Here is a 20,959-nt window from a genome sequence, read left to right on the forward strand (position 1 = left end):
GGGCAGAAGGGAAACTCCGTCTCACAGACAAAAAAAAAAAAAGTGCCATAAGTGGTGGTCTACACAGGTTTTTTGCTAAGCATTCCATAACGTTATTCTGAAAAGTTATGTACTCCTTTTTCCATATTTTCGATACCTTAAACTTTTATTATAAATTTAAATAGTGGAAAGGTATATAAGTTCCACCACGAAGTAAGATCTGATTTTTTTTTTTTTTTGAGATGGAGTTCCACTCTTGTTGCCCAGGCTGGAATGCAGTGGCGTGATCTCGGCTCACTGCAACCTCCACCTCCCGGGTTCAAGTGATTCTCCTACCTCAGCCTCCTGAGTAGCTGGGATTATAGGCATGCACCACCACACCTGGCTAATTTTTTGTATTTTTAGTAGAGACGGGGGTTTCTCCATGTTGGTCAGGCTGGTCTTGAACTCCCAACCTCAGGTGATCCACCCGCCTTAGCCTCCGAAGTGCTAGGACTACACACGTGAGCCACTGCGACTGGCCAGATCTGAATTCTTTAAAAAATAAACATTTCACTTTAGAACAGTTTTAGGTTTACAGAAAAATTAAGATAGTATAGAAATTACTATATATCACGCACTCCCTTTTCCCTATTATGAACATTGTATGCGTATGATACATTTGCTACAATTAATGAGCTAATACTGGTACATTATTAACTAAAGTTCATACTTTATCCAGATTTCCTGGGTTTCCCTTAATGTACTCTTCCTGGTCTAGGATTCCCATCTAGGCTATTGCATTACATTTAGTCACCATGGCTGCAGAGGTTCCTCTTGTTGTTTCTTAGGCTTTCTTTGTTTTTGATGGGCTGGACAGTTTTGAGGAGGATTGGTCAGGTATTTTGTAGAAGATCCATTGACCTCTGAAGAACATATCTTGGTTGCTTCTAGTTTTTGGTGATGATGAAGAAAGCTTCTATAAACATTCATATGCAATTTTTGTGTGGATGAAATTTTCAAATCATTTGGGTAAATACCTAGAAACTTGATTGCTGGATCATGTGGTAAGACTATGCTTAGCTTCGTAAGAAATTGCCAAACTGTCTTCCAAAGTGGCTGTACCATTTTACATTGCCCCTAGAAACAAACGAGAGTAGAAATTATCCAACTGAAACAGGGAGAGAAAGGAGGAAGAGGAGGAAGAGCATGAAGACACGGTGGAGAAGAACAGAGAATAAGAGATGTGTCAGATAATATAATTGATATAAAATATGTACAACTGGAGTCTGAGAAGGCCATTCTCTTCAAGAATGTGGTAAATGGAGTATTTGAAGAAATCATGGCCAAGAGATTTCTATGTTTGATGAAAGACACAAAGTGTTCCGGAATTTTGGTTTCAATTTGTAGTAAGGGGGAAAAATCTGCTCATAGAAGTTTGGATGTCAGCCAAGGAGCGGGTCAGATTGAATGAACCTTAGACGGTCCAATGTATGCAATTCTAGGAATTAAGGAAGGAAAGAAGAAAGGGAACAAGGAAGGAAAAAAAGAAAGAAATGAACAAATCCTATCCCATGGGCCATCCAAGACAAGTGGCAAGAGTGAAAGCTTGGTAAGGAAATGGACTCAAGCACTATCCCTGACACATTTGACCTTAGAAAAGTTATTTAAAATTAAACTTGGCTTCCTTATTTAAAATTAAAAAGATGTTCAAACCTGACTTCTACCTTAAAATGACTGTTGCTATGACAATACACACAATATATTTCCAGCCCCTTGGTCAAAAGTTTTTTCTATAAATTCAGTATTGTTGGAATTGCTCTTTCTGAAGTCACATACTTAAGCCAACTTAACTGTTTTGCTCTCTGTTGAAATTTTTTTCAAGGATCAGTAAAGCATAAAATAGGGAGTATATTTGGATTTCAGTTGACGTTTTCACATAAATTAATCTGCATTTTCTCTGAAGTTAGAATAATTTCTTTTTTATTCACATTTCTGAGTATTTCGTCAACTTAATAATCTAAGAAACATTTTGATTGGACGCTCTATATTTTACTATGCTAAATTGTTTTAAGCTATTTTTCAATACCTGTGGCCAATCCGATTTAAGTCTGTTTTGTAAGAAAGGTTACTTTATGAGCTGCTATTCCGAATGCTATTGAATTTCAATTTGTGTGTATATGAATTTTTTAACTGCCTAGTTCTGCAGTTCCAAACAAATTTCTCAAAAGTTATAAGCTACAAAAAGGAAAGTAGCCAATAGTTCATTTTTATTAATCCTAAATTACAATTCTGTAAGTGAAGTGTGAATACCAAGTAGGCTGATTGGTGAAATACACTGTTTAGAATTTATATACATAAGTGAGCGTTGCCCAGTGAGAATACACACCTATTTCAAAGATGCTTCAATTGTTCGCAGCATTTCTGAAACTCCTCTTTGAATACTGCCTTTAGAGCTTGCAGCACATTTTAATCTTTGTCTTTTGAAAGTAGGTTTAATAACCCAAAGTAATTTTGGTTAAGTTTGGTGATGCAGAAGATGGAAAATAATTTTTGTTTGTTTGTTTTTGTTTTTTTGAGACAGAGTCTCACTCTGTCAGCCAGGCTGGAGTGCAATGGTGCCATCTTGGCTCATTGCAACCCCCATCTCCCAGGTTCAAGAGATCCTCTTGCTTCAGTCTGCCGAGTAGCTGGGACTAGAGGCGCTTGTCACCATGCCTGGGTAATTTTTGCACTTTTAGTAGAGATGAGGTTTCACCATATTGGCCAGGCTGGTCTCGAACTCCTGACCTCAGGTGATACACCCGCCTTGGCCTCCCAAAGTGCTGGGATTACAGGCGTGAGCCACTGCGCCCAGCTTGGAAATTAATTTTTAATACCTACTATGTGCTAGAGGCTTGTCTTGGATTATCCAGTGAATCTGGGTAAATTCATTTTAGGTTGAAAATGAAGGGTCACCATAGAATATGAATCAATGCCATAGATGATTTTCCCACTGGAGGTAATAATGTAGCATCGTAGGAAAGGCATATGTTTTCCGTCAGGCTGACAGGTTTGAATCACCACCCTGACACTCTTCTCCCATCACCATCACTTAGCCTCCAATCAAGTTACTTAGATTTTCCGGGACTATTTCCTCATTTATAAGATGACTAATATCTATCTCAATAATTTTAAAAATAAAACAAATATACAAAATACCTGGCATAATTAGTCCCCCATCCCAAGGTGACAAAGTGAAGGGAAAATTTCTCATTATGATGAAGATGGTCCCGGATGTTTTTCAAAATGAGTTTTATTATTTTATGGTTGCATTTTCCTATTATCTTGTCAGATATTAATTCCAATTAATTTCAATTAATAATCTCCAATTGTTACTCCTCTATTTTGGGCAAAGATGTCTTGTTTTTGGTGTATTTAGGAGAAGGGACTGTGTGTGAGTTTACCTGGTTGTGGGGTGATATGGCAGAGGTAGTTGTGAACAATGGGACTGAAAATATAAATTAATACTCGGTTATGGAGGGCTTTGAATGGCCTATTACAGGTTTAGACATTATCCAATAGAAAAGATGGCCACCGAAAGCTTTTGAGTAGAGACAAAGTAATTTTGTCTGTGCTTTGGGAAGATTACGGACATGCTAGATTAAAATTTGTTGACAGCAGGGTTTGCTTCTTACTTGCACATCTTTTACTCATCTTTATGTCAACGATTAGAAGAACAAACGACTAGGTGGAAAGATGGAAGGGGGAATAAGGACAAGGGCAGAATGATTAGGACGGGATGGAAGACAATGCCATGAAGGGTTTACAGAGCCAGGCTCAAAAGGATTCAGCAAGTGTCTGGATGACGGAGCTAAGGAAGATGGGGGAGACTTGAGAAGAACGCTGCGGCACCTGGCTTGGATGACAGCTCTGGGTGGGGGGTGGGGCAGTGGCTAGGAAAAAGAAACACAGAACGGGAAAATGGTTTTGAAAATGACGGGAACAACGAGTCTGATTTTAATTCAACGAGTTTGCATGGCAGTCTGATAGGCAAATGAAAACACAGGTCTGGAGTTGAGCTGAGGTCAAGTCAAAGATTTGTTTGTAGAGTCATACCCATAAAGATGATAGCTGAAATCTTGGTGGTGATGAAATCATCCTTGGAGAATGTGTGGATCAAGAAGATTGGCCAAACACAGGGCCTTGGAAAATGCTAATACTTACGGGATGGTTGTAGGAGAGGAAGCAGGAAAAGACAGAGGGGAAAAAATGGGCACAGAAATACCAGGAGAGACCCATGTCATGGAAACTAAAAGGGAAGGATTTCAAAGGTGCAGCTGTCAGGGCAGACCCAGGAGAAACAAGTATGATGAGGTCAGAGAAGGGCTGGTGGGTTTGGCCATTCATTAGCAGCTCACTGGTGACCCCTTTGAGAGCTGCTGCCATGGGGAAGATGGGTCACAGGGAGATGGCAAGTGGGGGCGGGGGAATCACAGAGAGAAGGGGGCAACAGCTTCTGCTTCCACCTTCAACTGCTTCTTCTTAGTCTCATTAGAAGACTTTTCTCTGCTGTCCTAGTAAATGTTAACGTTGCCCAAGACTCTGTCCTTGGCTCGATGCTTACAATAGTTAGGGTTCTCTTGGTTTCAAATAACAGAAAGCAACTCCAGCTGGCTTGAGCGGAAAGATTTATTGGGAGGATACAGGGTTACCTCACAGGACCCAGAGGGTTATGACTGGGCCTTGGATACAAGCTTTAACCAGAAGCCAAGCACCATAGGGCTTCTTGTCTCCTTTCTTGTTCCCCTCTCGGGGTCTTTTTCTTTTTTCTCTGCTCTCAATGCCAACTAGCTGCCTTGGGTTTCCAAGCCATATGGTAGAAAACATGTGTGCGACTCACTCCCGAGTCAGACCCACTTACTCAGCCCCTCAGAGGGGCACTGCTCTCTCTCACTCATGCCCACTCTTGGTGTTTCCCAAGGGAAGAGACTGAGTTGCTCAATAGAGGTCCACCCTTGGGCCACTCAACTGAAATCAGATCAACAAAGTCACTCCGCACAGACAGTAGCATGTGGACTAGGACAAAGACAGGGACTAGGACTTGGAAGTGAGAAGCTGAGGAAAAAGCTTATGGGATGAGGATTTGGATTGGGCCCAGAGCAAGTGAAAAGAAGGGGAAGGTGACATGAGTGGCTTCTCATTCTCTCTTTCTGTATTCGCCCTGAGAGCTTGGATCTTCCTAAGTAGCAAATCCGAGGAGCACTCTCCCCGCTAGACTATAGTTTACACCTAGACAGACATACGGTTTTCTTCTAAGAAAGAAAATGGGATGTCTGCTCAGATCTTACAAACTTCCCCTCTCTGCGACCAGCCCTGGGTACACCTGGGCGAGTCCCCAGTGGCCACATCCATACCCCCTGAGTGAACCAGATTTGAGTGCTCCAGGTGGCCAATCAGAGCCTCTATGTGGGGTCTCTAGACTTGGAACTGAATGGATCATGAGCCAATTCCTTTTCAGGATGCTGTGAGGCTGTCTGTGACTATGGGAGATAGGCAGAATCTGAAGTGCTGGTATGGTTGGTTCTGGTTATCCTGGAAACCCACGGCACCACTGCTGTCTCTATGGTAGTTCTATCAGATAGCCCAGTGTTTTCCAGTACATTCTCTTGCAGTCTAAGCTAGTTTGGGTGGCTTTCTGTCATTGAGGCAAAAAAGAGCCTTGACTAGTCCAGGGTCAAGGGAGTTGCCCAACAGCTATCCCCAACTTGGCCTCTCGCCTGCGGCATCAACTGTGGGAAGTGGCCCCTCCCTTTCCCTTGTCATGTTTCCCGGGAGAAATGAGGTCCGAATAGTCACTGCAATAGGAGGCTATGGCTTTCTGAATAATGCCACTTTGTTCATGTATTACTCTAATTTTGATATTTTAAAAAATCTGAAGTATGCATCATTTATGTTCTGAGATCAGGATCAACGACTCAATTATTCAACTTACGATGAAAATACTTGCTGAACAAAACTCTACCCAAAATCAGAAAGGAACAATTCATCAATTTTTCATCAACTGGAACAATTCGTACATAAACACAACAGCTACTCAATAATACAATTGATCCACTTTGTTTTTGAAATAAGATTTTACTTCTATTTGATTTTCAATGTTTTCTTCATTTTAGATAAAGTTTAGTTTATTAGGTTTTGAATAAGACTTTATTTTTAAAATGAACTTTTAATTTTAGAATAGTTTTAGATTTATAGAAAAATTATGAAAATAGTAGAGGGTTCCCATATACCTCACCCAGTTTCCCCTACTATTAACATTATATATGAGTAGGATACATTTGTCACAATTAATGAACCAATAGTGATACATTATTATTATTAGCTAAGGTCCATACTTGATTTGTTTCTACTTAATGTCTTTATTTTTATTTTTTTGAGATGGAGTCTTGCTCTGTCACCCAGGCTGGAGTGCAGTGGTGGCACCATCTCGGCTCACTGCAAGCTCCACCTCCCGGGTTCATGCCATTCTCCTGCCTCAGCCTCCAGGCGCCCACCACCATGCCCGGCTAATTTTTTTTTGTATTTTTAGTAGAGACAGGATTTCACCGTGTTAGCCAGGATGGTCTCAATCTCCTGACCTCATGATCCGCCCACTTCGGCCTCCCAAAGTGCTGGGATTACAGGCGTGAGCCACTGCACCCGGCCAATGTCTATTTTTTATTCCATGATCTCATCCAGGATACCAAATGACATTTAGCTGTCACATCTTCTTACACTCCTCTTATTTGACAGTTTAAAACTTTATTTTTATTGGCCAGGCATGGTGGCTCACGCCTGTAATCCCAGCACTTTGGGAGGCCGAGATGGACGGATCACTTGAGGTCAGGAGTTCAAGACCAGCCTGGCCAACATGGTGAAACCCCTTCTCTACTAAAAATGCAAAAATTAGCTTGGTGTGGTGGTGCACACCTGTAATCCCAGCTACTCAGGAGGCTAAGGCATAAGAATCACTTGATTCCAGGAGGCGGAGGTTGCAGTGAGCCAAGATCGTGCCACTATACTCCAACTTAGGTGACAAAGTGAGACTCTGTTTCAAAAAAAATAAACCCAAACATTTATTTTTATTAAGGTTTTCTGCTAATACTTTGTAAGATAATGATGCTTAATGTTTCTATATTACAAATTTACAATTTTACTTGACTTTTAAATTTTAACACTTAAAAAGCGAATTATAAAGTTGTTTGACTAATGTTCATGTTATGCATTCCGAACACTTATAAATCAGAGTATTGATACCAGTATTTTGGAATTACCATCAATAAATGCTGAGTGTCCAGCATTGCTGTCCTTGCACCAGTATGGCAGTGACTGGAGCCGAGCAGGATGGGCAAGACATGGGGAACATGAACACACACGGCTGAGGCTCTGGGTGCAGGACACGACTGCTAGGAACCAGGGGGTGTGCAGCAGAGGGCAGCTGAGCAGCTCAAGGCTTGCTTCTGTGCAGTGAGACTCCCAAGCCTAGACCATCCTAAAGGGTTCTGCAAACATGTCTCTTGCCCCAGCACCCTTACCACTCTGTTCTTCCTCTGTATACAGCCCAAGAGGGCTTGCTTGTGTTAGCCCAATCCAGTTTCCTTGTCTTGCACAGACAGTGCTCTGGGACCACTTTACAGTGATGATTTGGACTCAGGGACATTATCTTAGAGAAGTCTTTTTTTTTTTTTTTAATTGAAATTTTTTTTTAGAGACAGGGTCTTGCTCTGTCATCCAGGCTGGAGTGCAACAGTGCAATCATGGCTCACTGAAGCTTCAAACTCCTGGGCTCAAATGATCCTCCCACCTCAGCCTCCCAAGTGGCTGGGACTACTAAATCCAGATAACGCCACTAAATCCAGATAATTTTTTATTATTACTTTTTTGGAAGGGATGGGGTCTTGGTATGTTACCTAGGCTGGTTTCCAATTGCTAGGCTCAAGTGATCCTCTTGCTTTGGCCTCCCAAAGTGCTAGGATTGTAGGCATGAGCCTATCTCAGAGAAGTCTTAAGCCTGTGCTTCCCCAGGCCTGGCTCATTGCTTGGAACACAGTAAGTACTCTGTATGTGTAGGTGCTATTATTTGTTCAACCAATGTCGAGTAAATGAAGGAAACTGGCACCATTGGCAGGAAAAGGCTGCCCCTCTGCAGATATTAGGAGCTGATGAGATTCAGGGACCCAAGGTGGGATGGTGAGGACAATGAGGTGAGTGAGTGGAGCACCCTAGTCTGCAGTGTGGAGAGGGTGGGGGGCGAGAAGAGTGAGGAGGAAGGGGACCACCAGTGCCATCCCCAGCCCCAGCTCTATCAATGGCAGCCTGACTTAGGTCTGCTGGCCACACAGAAGGTGACCCCCGGCAGCAACCACCTCTAGGATTCCGAGATGCAAGTCCATCATCAGCATCCAAAAATTATGATTAAAAGTTTAGTCAATTACTTATTGCATGCCTGTGCCAAAATATCTCCCGTAACCCATATATATGTGTGTGTGTATAAATACACATATACACCTACCATGTACCCACAAAAATTAAAAATTTTTAAAATGTTTAATCACAAGTCTGTAGTATAACATCATTAGTAGAGTCTGCTGACATTACAATCTATTGATCTCCCCAGAGTTACCAAAAGTATTTCACAATAGTTAGGCTTCCTTCTGTCCATAGTTCAGGGCATATTCAAAGTCTCTAAAGCTGACGTGACCATCTGAGTCTTGATCTACTTCCCTGGAAAATGAAACAAAAAGTCATTTACACATTATTCTCGTTAACACCTATGCACCGAGAGCACATTAGAATCTTTATTTATTTGCATGTCTGTGTGACAGAGGAACCTATTTTATCTACTTGAAGGCTGAGATTGATGCCTTTTTTTTTCACTGATAATAAATGTTTGCAAGAAAGAAAGGGTATTTATTAAAACTCACAGAAATAATATATTCCACATACTTAAAGAGATGAAGCCAAACACACAGATTATATAAGAAAAAAAGAAATGGCTCTTTCTAATTATCTTACACATGTCTTTCTGTGATATGTCAAAAACATATGCAGGCCAGATGCAGTGGCTCACACCTGTAATCCCAGCACTTTGGGAGGCCAAGGCTGGTGGATCACCTGAGGTCAGGAGTTCCAGAGCAGCCTGGCCAACATGGTGAAATCCCGTGTCTACTAAAAATACAAAATTAGCCAGGCATGGTGGCAGGCACCTGTAATCCCAGCTACTCGGGAGGCTGAGGCAGGAGAATCGCTTGAACCCGGGAGGGAGGCAGAGGTTGCAGTGAGCAGAGATCATGCCACTGCACTCCAGCCTGGGTGACAGAGCAAGACTCCATCTCAATTAAGAAAAAAAAAAAAGTGTGTTTGAAAGCATAACTGAGGAGTAGTGGTCCCAAGTCCTCTTTGGGGGGCATTCTAAAACTATGCCTTACAAGTAGCTCCTGCGGTTGATGCCAATCATATTTTGTTCAAACATCAAATTCGTATCAACCATGACATAGGACTTTTTAAAGCAAGGACTGGCCCAAGCAAGAGAGCCACTAATCACTGTAATAGTTTTAAAGCAGGCTTTTAAAATACTGAATTCTAAAATAAACTTTCTGAATATTTCATGCCAAAGTCTCTGAAGTCTATAATGGTTCTGGATAGAGTGATGATAATTTTTCATTCTTTTGAAGTAGAGAAAAATCCCTACTTCTCTGCCCCAGGGCAAAACCATGTTGCAGTGTGTTCGTATAAAATGATTGCAGACTGCGGAGGCCATTATTCTTATTACTTCTTTTGGTAAAATATACATGATGATTTCATGCTACACAGGACCAAAAGTATAGTGTCAGATCTCTTCTAAGGGATTAGAAATAATCAGTATCACGTTACTAACTACAGAATATGAATCATCCCTTTTATTAAATTAGATAATTGAAGATTCTTAATATTGCCTAAGTATTTTTTCCCAAGGAATTGGATTAGATAAACAGCCTTTTTTCTTTCCACTCTGAACTGGTATGGTTGAACTATAAATCTCAGACGGTAAGTTAAGTGAATAACCTAGAAAAATAATGTTTAGAATAAACTGCTTCTGATAATATTTTTTGTGTGTGCGAGTGTGCTTATTCACTTATTGAGATGCTGAATGCTTGTAGAGAAGTGAGTCCCTTTGCCTGACTTTCTGAGTAAACGACCTCATTGTTATTGCATTAACTTTTTTTTTGAGATGGAGTCTCACTGTGTCACCCAGGTTGGAGTGCAGTGGTGCGATCTCGGCTCACTGCGACCTCCACACCTCTCCGGCTCAAGCAATCTTCCCACCTCAGCCTCCTGAGTAGCTAAGAATACAGGCACACAGCACCACGCCTGGCTACTTTTTGTATTTTTTTGGTAAAGATGGGGTTTCTCTATGTTGCCAGGCTGGTCTCAAACTCCTGAGCTCAAGCCATCCCTCTGCCTCGGCCTCCCAAAGTGCTGGGATTATAGGCATGAGCCACTGTGCCCCGCCTGTTCTTGTATTAAGTTCTGACTTTTCTTGCTGCCTTTGCCAGAGCTTTCCATCATCAAATGAGCATAGTATAACCAAGAACTGTTAAAACTGGAAAGTGTATTCAAAACGTGTGGGGTGGCATTTTATTCACATAATGAATGGAAGGGCATCATCATTTTAAATTTATATTTCATATGAGACACGCTGAAATACTTTATGTCTTTGGACTTTTCGTCCTCATCACATATATACAAGCAGGTCTGGTCATCTCACAGAGAGTGCAGAGGAAATTCAAGTTCAGGGCTATCATTTTAAAAGCGAACAAATACTGTTTTTCATTGCAGACAGAATCATTCTGAAGAAGGAAGGTCTCATAGCACCCACACTCCAATCACTGTGACAGAAAAGATGTGTGGTGGGTAGAATTAGTGACTGGCTGCGGAGAGGAAGGAAATGTCATCAGGTAAAAAGCCCCCTCGTTTCTGTTACAGCATTCAACCCTAACGTGAGTTTGCTCTAGTTTTGAAACTAGAATACGTTGTTTGGGTGTCATCAACAAACCCTCAGCACTAAACAATTCAGCCTCCTCACCCCGCAACCCTGACGCGAAAGAAACTTGAGGACGGCAAGACCTTTGTCTTGTTTGCTGCTGTGGCCCCACTTCTTGCCCCACAGCAGAGGACGAATGTTGAATGAATGAATTTGTGGAATAAATGAATCTGAGGAAACAGCTGATAATATTATAGAAAATCTATTACCTTGCAGGAGGTACTAGGGGATTAAAGAAAGAAACTATCACCTCATTGTCTTCACTGAGTCTAAAAACGCTTGTGGCCTGACGTGATGGCTCATGCCTGTAATCCCAGCACTCTGGGAGGCCCAGGCGGGTGGATCACCTGAGGTCAGGAGTTCGAGACCAGCCTGGCCAATGTTGTGAAACCGCATCTGTACTGAAAATACAATAACTAGGCAGGCATGATGGTGCATGCCTGGAATCCCAGCTACCAGGAAGGCTGAGGCAGGAGAATTGCTTGAACCCGGGAGGTGGAAGTTGCAGTGAGCCAAGATCGTGCCATTGCACTCCAGCCTGGGCGAAAAGAGCAAAACTCAATCTCATAAATAAATAAAGAAACGCCTGAGAAACACCTCAGACCCATCATTCAGGGATCCGTAAGTAACTCAATTACGGTTTCCAGGCTCAACCACATTTTGCAAAGCATAGACTAGGTACAGACGAGACCACATGAGAGACAAGCTTTGGAAAATGAGGCTCAAAACACGGGGCAGTGGAGCGGGGGAACCCCTTGAATGTCAGGCTGAACCACTTAGAGTTAAGCAGCAGGAAACTGTGAACCAGTGCAGAACGCTGGGTGCACGTGTTCGAACCCACCCCACAGTCAAAGACCACGCACTTCAATCCAGTGAAGCAGCTGCCCTTTTACCAGACACAGGGATATAGGTATAGACACATATACAGACTTTTATCTCAGAAATGGCTTGTCAAAGGAATTAAAGTTTACGCAGTGTAAAAGAGGAGAATTAATTGTTATTAACAATAACTGCCTCTAGAAATGTAGGTCCAGTGAAATTAAAGGCTTTTTTGGTGTGTTTGTTTTTGAGATGCAAAAGGGAGACCTGGAATTGATTTTGGGAGTAGAGACTCAAGAGAGCAGAACTGGGCTGGGCGCGGTGGCTCACACCTGTAATCCCAGCACTTTGGGAGGCTGAGGTAGGTGGATCACTTGAGGTCAGGAGTTCGAGAGCAGCCTGGCCAACATGGTGAAACCCCATCTCTATTAAAAAGACAAAAATTAGATAGGCGTGGTGGCACATGCCTGTAATCCCAGGTACTTGGGAGGCTGAGGCAGGAGAATCGCTTGAGCCTGGGAGATGGAGACTGCAGTGAGCTGAGTTCACACTCCAGCCTGGGTGACAGATCCCATCTCAAAAAAGAAAAAAAAAAAAAAAAGAGAGAGAGAGAGAACTGCTCTGTATTACTTGGTATGAACAATTTAGGACCAACCAGGAGGAAGGAGATGACAAGCCAAGACAGGAGAGGGTACAGGCACAGGGAGATGCCATATGAGAACAGTCATGAATTTCCCCAATGATGTGGTGACCAAAAGTCCTTCGATTAACTGTTACGTCTCCGATGTACTTCCAAATTGTTTGTATTACCTGTTCTAACCTCTCCCCTATCTTCACCAGGAGTTCAAGACCAGCCTGGGCAAAATGGTGAAACCCCGTCTCTACTAAAAATACAAAAATTAGCCGGGCATGGTGACACACGCCTATAATCCCAGCTACTGGGGAGGCTGAGGCAGGAGAATCAGTGGAACCCAGGAAGTGGAGGTTGCAGTGAGCTGAGATCGTGCCACTGCACTCCAGCCTGGGAGACAGAGCAAGACTCCGTCTCAAAAAAAAACAAAAACAAAAACAAAAAAGTGGTTATAATTACTTTCATCAGCATGAATGTTAGCATTTTTCTCTCTCACACCCAGATTTGTTACACAAGATTCTAATTGCTCTTTTTGGTGGTGCTGTGTGGGCTTCAACAGCCCAGGCTGGCTGCTTCCCTGACCCAGAGCTAAGAGGTCTCAACCCTGAAGGAGCCAGGGTTTTACACTGGGAGACTTTTATTAAGATTAGTAATAAAAGGGTGGGAACATATTGCTCTAATACATTCTGAAGGAAAACCTAGGGTTTTTTAAATTAAAAAAAATGTCAATAGTTGGCTGGGTGCAGTGGCTCAAGCCTGTAATCCCAGCACTTTGGGAGGCCAAGGTGGGCAGATCATGAGGTCAGGAGTTGGAGACCAGCCTGACCAACATAGTGAAACCCCATCTCTACTAAAAGTACAAAAAATTAGCTGGGCATGGTGGCGGGTGCCTGTAATCCCAGCTACTTGGGAGGCTGAGGCAGAAGAATCACTTGAACTCAGGAGGCGGAGGTTGCAGTGAGCCAAGATCACACCACTGGACTCCAGCTCAGGTGACAGTGCGAGACTCTGTCTCAAAAAACAAAACAAAACAAACCAAAACAAAAGTAAATAGTCAGTGTTTCTCACAAGCAGTAAATGTTTCTTGTATGAAAATGCTGACATCATAACAATTTCTTAGAATGTTCTGAAAGTGGGTATTTCTTGGAAAATCATTTTCTTTAAAATTATTCAGGGGTACCCCATGTCCAAGTCTCCAAAGCCAGGCTTCAGACTAGAGTACTTGCTTTTACCCAAGTTACTTAAAAATAATGAAAGAAAGAAAGAAAAGGAAATGGTTTAAATTTTATTACATTAATACAATGGAATCTTTTCTATTAAAATGATATAAAGACTATGAAAGTGATATTTTTAAAGTGGGAACAAGAATACAGAATGGTATATGCATCATCATTGCAATGTTTTCATTTTTAAATTTTAATTTTAATTAATTAATTAATTACTTTAGAGACAGAGTCTTGCTCTGTTACCCAGGCTGGAGTGCAATGGCACGATCTTGGCTCACTGCAACCTCTGCCTCCCAGGTTCAAGCGATTCTCCTGCCTCAGCCTCCCGAGTAGCTGGAATTACAGGCACGGTCTCAAACTCCTGACCTCAAATGATCCACCTGTCTTGGCCTCCCATAGTGCTGGGATTATAGGCGTGAGCTACTGTGGTCAGCCCCATAATTGCAATTTTATAAACGTTTATATTCTTTTAGGCAGAAGCTGAAGGTTATATGCTACATAGAAACTTGTCTTATGAAGATGATAGGGTTTTGGGCAATTCTGTCTTAAGATATTCCTTAATATTACTTACATATTTTTCACCTGAAAGAATATTTTCTTTCTTTTTAATCTGAATTTTCCAAACAATTGGCCTTATTTCAAATTGTATAAATCCACAATAGCTAGAGCTGGGCTTCTCAACGTCAGCGCAACTGATATTTTGGACCAGACAATGCTCTGATATAGCAGAGAGGGGGCTGTCCTGGGCATTGCAGGACGTTTAGCAGCATCTCTGGCCTCTGTACCTGCCAGATGTTGGTAGGACCCTCTCCCACCCCTCATGCCCAATTGTGACAAGCCAAAAATGTCTCCAGAAATTGCCAAGTGTCCCTTGGGGGACACAATCGCTCCAGTTGAGAACCATTGAGCTAGAGGAATCACAGTTTAAGGCAATCCTTTCGAACAGTCCAGCTAAATCTACACTTACTGATATAATTGCTTTAAAGACTTTTTCTTAAAAAAAAAAAAAGTGATTTCAGGGTCAGCTGAGGCACATGTGTCTCAGATCATACAGAAGATTGTCCCAACACTCTGAGGTTTTGAAATGAGCCCAGAGAAGACCCCACTGGAGAGGCAAACTCTTGCTGGTGGTAACAGGGACTGTGCCAGACATATCTGTGTTCCCAACAAAAGCACTGACAGATAGTAATTATTTTGTGTCACTCTGATAATCACATGAGATTTTGAAAGTTGACGCCGTATTTGATTCACCTGAAACATGAATGAGAAATTTAATGTGGAGGCCTAGATTTAAGTGAGAAAAGTTTTCTTAGTGGGATTTTTGGGGTGGGGGAAAAGGGAGAGAGCAGCTTTTTCTTTCTGATTCTTTATGGAATAATTTAAACCAAAGTCAAAACTGCCATTACATTAGGGACAAAGCTGTCATACTGACTGAACAGTGAAAGTAAAAATTACCCTCCAAGCAAGGCGCCCCTGCTGGGGATGAGAGGACCCGCCAATTGAAGGTGTAATGATGACTCCCTCTCCCGCAAGCAGCCTTCTCTTCTGAGGAGCCCGCTGCTGCTTCCCACTGGCGTGCTTGCCTCTTTGTTGATGAGAGTCCTGCAGGGCTCTACAGCAATTCAGCTGGTAATGTGTTTATTAATTTTACCTTTTTAAAGACATGTGTTAAGAGAAGCCATTCGGATATGCAGGAAAGACTAAAGAGATATGCAGATGATTTCTGGTCTCTTCTAGGCTCCGACATGACTCTGGCAGATGCACTGCATTCTCTTCGGCGTGTACTGGGGTCCCTCTGTGCCCATCCCACACTATGCAACCTTCTTTGACACCAGCCGCTGCTGGGAAAGCCTCGCCTGAGCCAGTAACAGTATCTTTTGCTATTTGGGACTGCTCTGATACCTGGGGTGGCACCCCCTGCCCCCTAAGCATGGAAGCATGAAAAAGAAGGTGTTAAGGCCCTCTTCAGGCACAGAGCAGGTAGAACTTCTTGACCAATTTACACTCCAGCTCACTCTGCTGTTTTCTCTTTCCTTCATTGTGCACGGCTCCAGTCTCAGGCCGGTAATTAACCCTTAAAAGCCTGTGCATGAATTATTGAATCAATGTACCAAAGGAGCACAGGACTGTTGTGGAGATGTCACGCTTATGGTAGGAAAAGGCTGTTGCAATACCAAGCCTCACCTCTGCATCCCAGACGTCCACATGTGGGTAGAACTGAGCAGGTGGCACCCCTTGACCAATGAAGCATGAGGACCGGGGGATTAATGGTTCTCCGCTTCGGTGCTGCACGTAGACAGCTCTGCGGTCATTCTCTTGGCTCTTCGGAGGTTCTGGTAGGATCAAGCTCCAATCGCTCATGTTAGTAATGAGCTTGGTGACAGACACTTGCACTCCCTCATTCTCTGTTTCACAACGACTTGTACACAAGCCCTCATCAGGCTCTGCTTTCAAGAAGAACCCAGGTTAAGACACAATGGAAAGTTTATTTTGAGAGATGAAACTTCACACAGAGCATTTAAATTGCCATCAGCAATAGCACGTCCTATCAGATTCTCATTCAAGTAAAAGAGATCTCACTACTCGAAAGAGATCAGACTATTCCTCTATTTGCAAAATGCTTTTTTTTTTTTGGAGGAAATTAAATATTGTCTTTAAGAAGAGCTCTGAAGTTTCAAGTTCCAAGCAATTAAAACGCCAGAGTTAACCAGAAAAAAAAACACTGCAGCAGTCTTTTTACTGTCTAATATACATGTCTTATTAATAATATTTAGTTCGTTAATAATAAATAGTATTATTGGACTTTAAGTGCTCCTTCAGAGTGAGGACAAGGTATTCCTGAATATAAGATTCTGATAGGGTTCTTTTGGATGCAGAGGTATAGTTATGATCTGATCATAAGCAAGTGCTGGACCTGGCTGTTTAGGATGAACTGTGAAGCATAAGAGAATGTCCAGTTCAGGCCAGGAATAAAGAATGACATAAGCCAGGCAAAACGGTGGCCTCATTCGCACTCAGCTCAGCCTACTAGCCTAACAGTTCCATGGACATTGTTGGTTTCTTCCCCAACATCCATCCTACCTGCTCTGTGCCATGCAGCAGCTGTGTGACTGTGGGGGACAGATCTCCACCCCAGCTCTAGAAGTGGGATCTCACTGGCCTTAAACAATGACTGCAATCCCACTCTCCTTACCACAGTGACTGGCTCGAGGATTGATTGGCTTAAGCCAGTTAACACATGTCATTCCTCCCCTGGCCACTACTGATTGGTAAAGAATTGGTACAAACATAATGAAGTCTAGGAATTTTGTTTGCAAGTTGAGAAGCTCTTTCAATGCGGACACCTGAGATGCAGAGGCGAGGCTTGCTATTGCAACAGCCTTTTCCTACCATAAGCGTGCAATTTCCACAACAGTTCTATGCTCCAATGGTACATTGATTCAATAATTTGTGCACAGGCTTTTAAGTGTTAATTACCAGCTTGAGACTGGAGCTATATATAATGAAGGAAAGAGTCAGAGAACAGCACAGTGAGCTGGAGCCTAAACAAACCATGCCTGAAGCCTCCCCTATGTCAAGACTCTTAGTCACTGACCCAATAAATTCTCTGTGTTGTTTAAGGCAGGATGAAATGGATTTTCTGCTACTTGGAAGTGAAAGCATCCTGACATACAAAGGATCCTGTCTGAAATATTTTCCAAACCTTGCAGTATTTGGAACTTGATGGTCAGACAGCAGATACTCAATGAACATAGTAGTTTTGAAACGATTATTCCATTTTAAAGAAACCATAAATAATTTAGATTTCTCCTTGGATGCTAGTTCAAGATTCTGGATTATTCTCCTCAGCTCTGCATTCTAAAGAAGTAACTTGCTTGCTGTATCCAACAGAAAGTTCTGTTTATGGTGCCTTAATTGTGATTCTTAAGGCACTGAAGAGGCTATTGAGGGGACTAATATATATTTTCCCTAACAAGTGATGGAATAAATTCTCCAGTCCAAGAAAAAAGGAAAAATGGATGTAAAATACAGCCACAGCTTGCCAAAGTGATTAACCATAAATAATGACTCACTTTTTCCTATTTACTAAATTTTAAGAACGAGGAATCTCATTGACAGCTTGAAATATTTTAAAAGGGAGAAAATATAATTTCAGTATGTCATTTCAGATGATTGACTACTTGTAGACATGTGGATAAATGCAATCAACATATAGCCCAAGGCCTTGGACTATACTTCCAGGAAATAATTTGATATTCCTTCTCTATCAAGTGTTTTAACAGAGCTGCTAATAACCGGGGATATGATCGTGTTGCTAACGCTGATTCTCTGGAAGAGAAATGGCAATGTAAGAAAACAGCACAGATCAGACAGCTTTCAGGACAAAGTGCAAAAGTGCATCTTCGAACTAATAATAACAAATCTGTTTCCTGCACTTCTGAGTCACTAAGATCTTCCATTCTTCCCCCCATGCCGTAAATGTGCAACCACCACAGGCGCACTCTGAATATGGCAGGGAGACAGTGTGGTCCAGGAGAAACCTCCCAGGAGGGAGCTCTCTGCTCAGCTAGGTTGCTGCCAAGTCCTGGGCAAGTTTCTCAACTGCTATGACTTTGAAGCTGCTCACGTGTCAAGCTGAATGGCTAGGCTAGATGATTGCTAAGATTTGGTCCAGTTCTCAATTTTGATGAATCTAAGCTGGATCTTAGTTATACAACTAGTATCTTTGTATGCAGAAAATTGGAAAATGCAACCCAACTCCTGTTAGCCATGTTTAGCCTTTAAAAAAAAAAGTAGTTTGAACCTTTGACCCTGTGGACATTTATAAGCAACCATAAGCATATATAAATGTAAAGAAAAAAGATCCTACCATCAACAATGTGAAATATTAGTGGAGATAAAGCCATTTCTATTTCAAATATATAATCACTTCAGCTGAGATACCCAGTATCATCTTGAACTTGATTATGAGATAAAAGAAATGGGACAGAGATGGCAATCATTTAATCTCTTAAGAACAGCTATTCTGAAGAGCTTTTCACTCTATGCTCAATAGATTTCTAGCAGGTTATGATCTGGCTAGAAAGAAAGCATAATGATGAAGAAAATTATGTTTTCAATAACACAGGCTTTTTACAGTACAAGTCCTTCCACAAAGGAGGCAATAAAATGAACTCTGACCACTTTAACAGATGGCATAATGGCTCAGTGCACAGATGTGGCCTCTCTGAAAGCAACAAGTTCATCTCCTTGACTGGAGGTTTAGGAATGAGCTGAACTTTCAAGTGTAATGTAGGAAAGATTACATACTTCCATACAAGAAAGCTGAGTATTAGTGGGTTCAGAAGCTTGGAGAGATGGACTAAAAGAATAAGGCTTAATGAGTTTCATTTTGCTAATGCAACAAATAGAGTTGAAGTTGAAATGTGAACTATAAATATCAAGCCATTTGTAAATGCCCTCCTAATTACATTGTTAGCCATTGTTTAGACGGAAGCTTGCCTTTTAAGAAGTATACTTCCTCAGAGTCAGAAAATACCAATTGTCAAATAATGCTTATTTTCTTTAATAGTATAATATTCTGAGTGGGATATATTTTTAATAATATGTGATAGAAGGACTGTAGAGTTTTTTGTTTACTTTCTTTGGGAAATTTGATAAATCAAAAGTTTATCTGGGAAAATAAATATGCCATAAAATTAAAAATATTTTTAAAAATAATAATGTTATCAAAACAAAAATAAATCCTCAATTCAGTAATTAAAACAGCGTGATTATTACTCAGGAATCAATGGATAAGAACAATGTCCAGAAATATGTATATATAGGAATTCTGCAAAATTCAAACAAGGCAATTCAAACGAGTGGGGATGGAACAGGTTGGCAGGAAAAGAAGCTGGGATAATTGGCTATCCATTTGGGGATGGGTGGAGTTTGACTCCATGGCAGAGCCTGCTTTGTGTTCAACAAAATTTACTTCCCTCTCTTCTGGGGAAAATAGCTAGACTACATTTCCCAGCCTCCCTCGCAATGAGATGCAACCAGGAGTCCCGGCAATGAATGTTAATAATATAATGATATAGGAACAAAGACTAGCCGTTGCTCCATCTAATTAAAAGCGTAATATTTCAAAGGCCTGTACAGGACCTTATAATCACCCTAGGGGCTGTGACATGGCCAAATCCTGAAGGATATTCTCATAACAGTGTTAGCAAATACTCACCAGTAAGTGAGTAATTTACTCTGTATATCTTGGTTGTAGAAAAATTATTTTAAAATTCTGTGAAGATAGAATTTTTTTCCATTAAATGAGAGTGCAGGAACTTATATAAAAATTAAGATTTGTTTTTAACAGCTTGTACTTTAGTTTTCAATAATCCATTTGAGAAAATAAGATTTTACATCTCAGCCCATTTCTCACTGATGCGATGTGCATCACTGAGCCACTAGGAAATTTGGCCTTAGTTCAGCATGACTATAATAAATTATTTATGTTTTCATTTACAACATGCTCCTAGCATTTAAAACCTCTGGGTCTGTGGACGATAATACATGACATAAAAAATGAATAACATTTCTTAATGAAACAATTCCCTCAAATTATCAAAAGCACTCTATTAATGGAGTCCACTCACAATAAAAAAGTCACACCAAATGGAATGACCAAGAGGGCTTTTAACAAGAGAATTTCAGTCTAAAGAGATAAAGGTTCAGAGGGCCATATACAAGCATTTAGAAAATTATGAAATGCATGAGGGGCGTGAATATGGGCAAATCAATCAAATCCTAGGATTAAAACTAAGGGACTCCAAGTGAAAGTTCAGAGGGGACATTTGAGGACTCAAACCTGGAAGTGCTTCTTCATCTAACAGTTAGAATTTGTTTTCTATCCCTGCAATAATTCTCAGAGTTGGTATGGAGATGGGAGAAGAAAAAGGAACATACCGTGAGGGACGTCTTACAAATTGCGTATGACATCCTCATTCCCCGACCCCGTCCGCCTCGCTCCCTCTGCCCAGCACTAAGCATTACTCCTGAGATGGGTGACCGTTGTGCTGACTCTGGTGTGGCATTTGCCTTGTGGGTGGGGGAGGCGAAGAGTCCTCAGAGGCTTCCTGCCAGGAACAGACACTGGCTCATGAGGGGTTTCAATATAGCGTAAATCACTAAGGGACATTAGGATGTTGGGGAGCTGTTCCTACCCTTGGGAAGAAACTGCTCTCCCATAAATTGCCACACTAATACCAATTTCAGGGATTCAAATTACTGGCCCAGTCCAGC

The 20,959-nt window shown here is 41.6% G+C and overlaps 1 protein-coding gene across 5 annotated transcripts in view; it reads right to left on the reverse strand.

Annotated features, from left to right (window-relative positions):
• Nucleotides 1–901: 901 nt before the first annotated feature.
• EFCAB11 (EF-hand calcium binding domain 11) overlaps nt 902–20,959 on the reverse strand; it is a 168,036-nt gene continuing 147,978 nt past the window's right edge. For 4 of the 5 annotated variants that reach the window (XR_013396479.1, XM_015144362.3, XM_001088741.5 and 1 more), the window contains one exon: nt 8,508–8,703. Coding sequence is in view for 4 of the 5 variants with exons in the window: in XM_001088741.5 (XP_001088741.3) it covers nt 8,622–8,703 (82 nt within the window). In the remaining variant the exon portion in view is untranslated. Of the gene's footprint in view, nt 1,099–8,507; nt 8,704–20,959 lie in introns of those variants that run through there. The other variant, XM_077941608.1, reaches the window with a different exon arrangement.

This window comes from Macaca mulatta, chromosome 7 (assembly GCF_049350105.2).
Source record: "Macaca mulatta isolate MMU2019108-1 chromosome 7, T2T-MMU8v2.0, whole genome shotgun sequence".
Lineage (NCBI taxonomy): Eukaryota > Metazoa > Chordata > Mammalia > Primates > Cercopithecidae > Macaca > Macaca mulatta.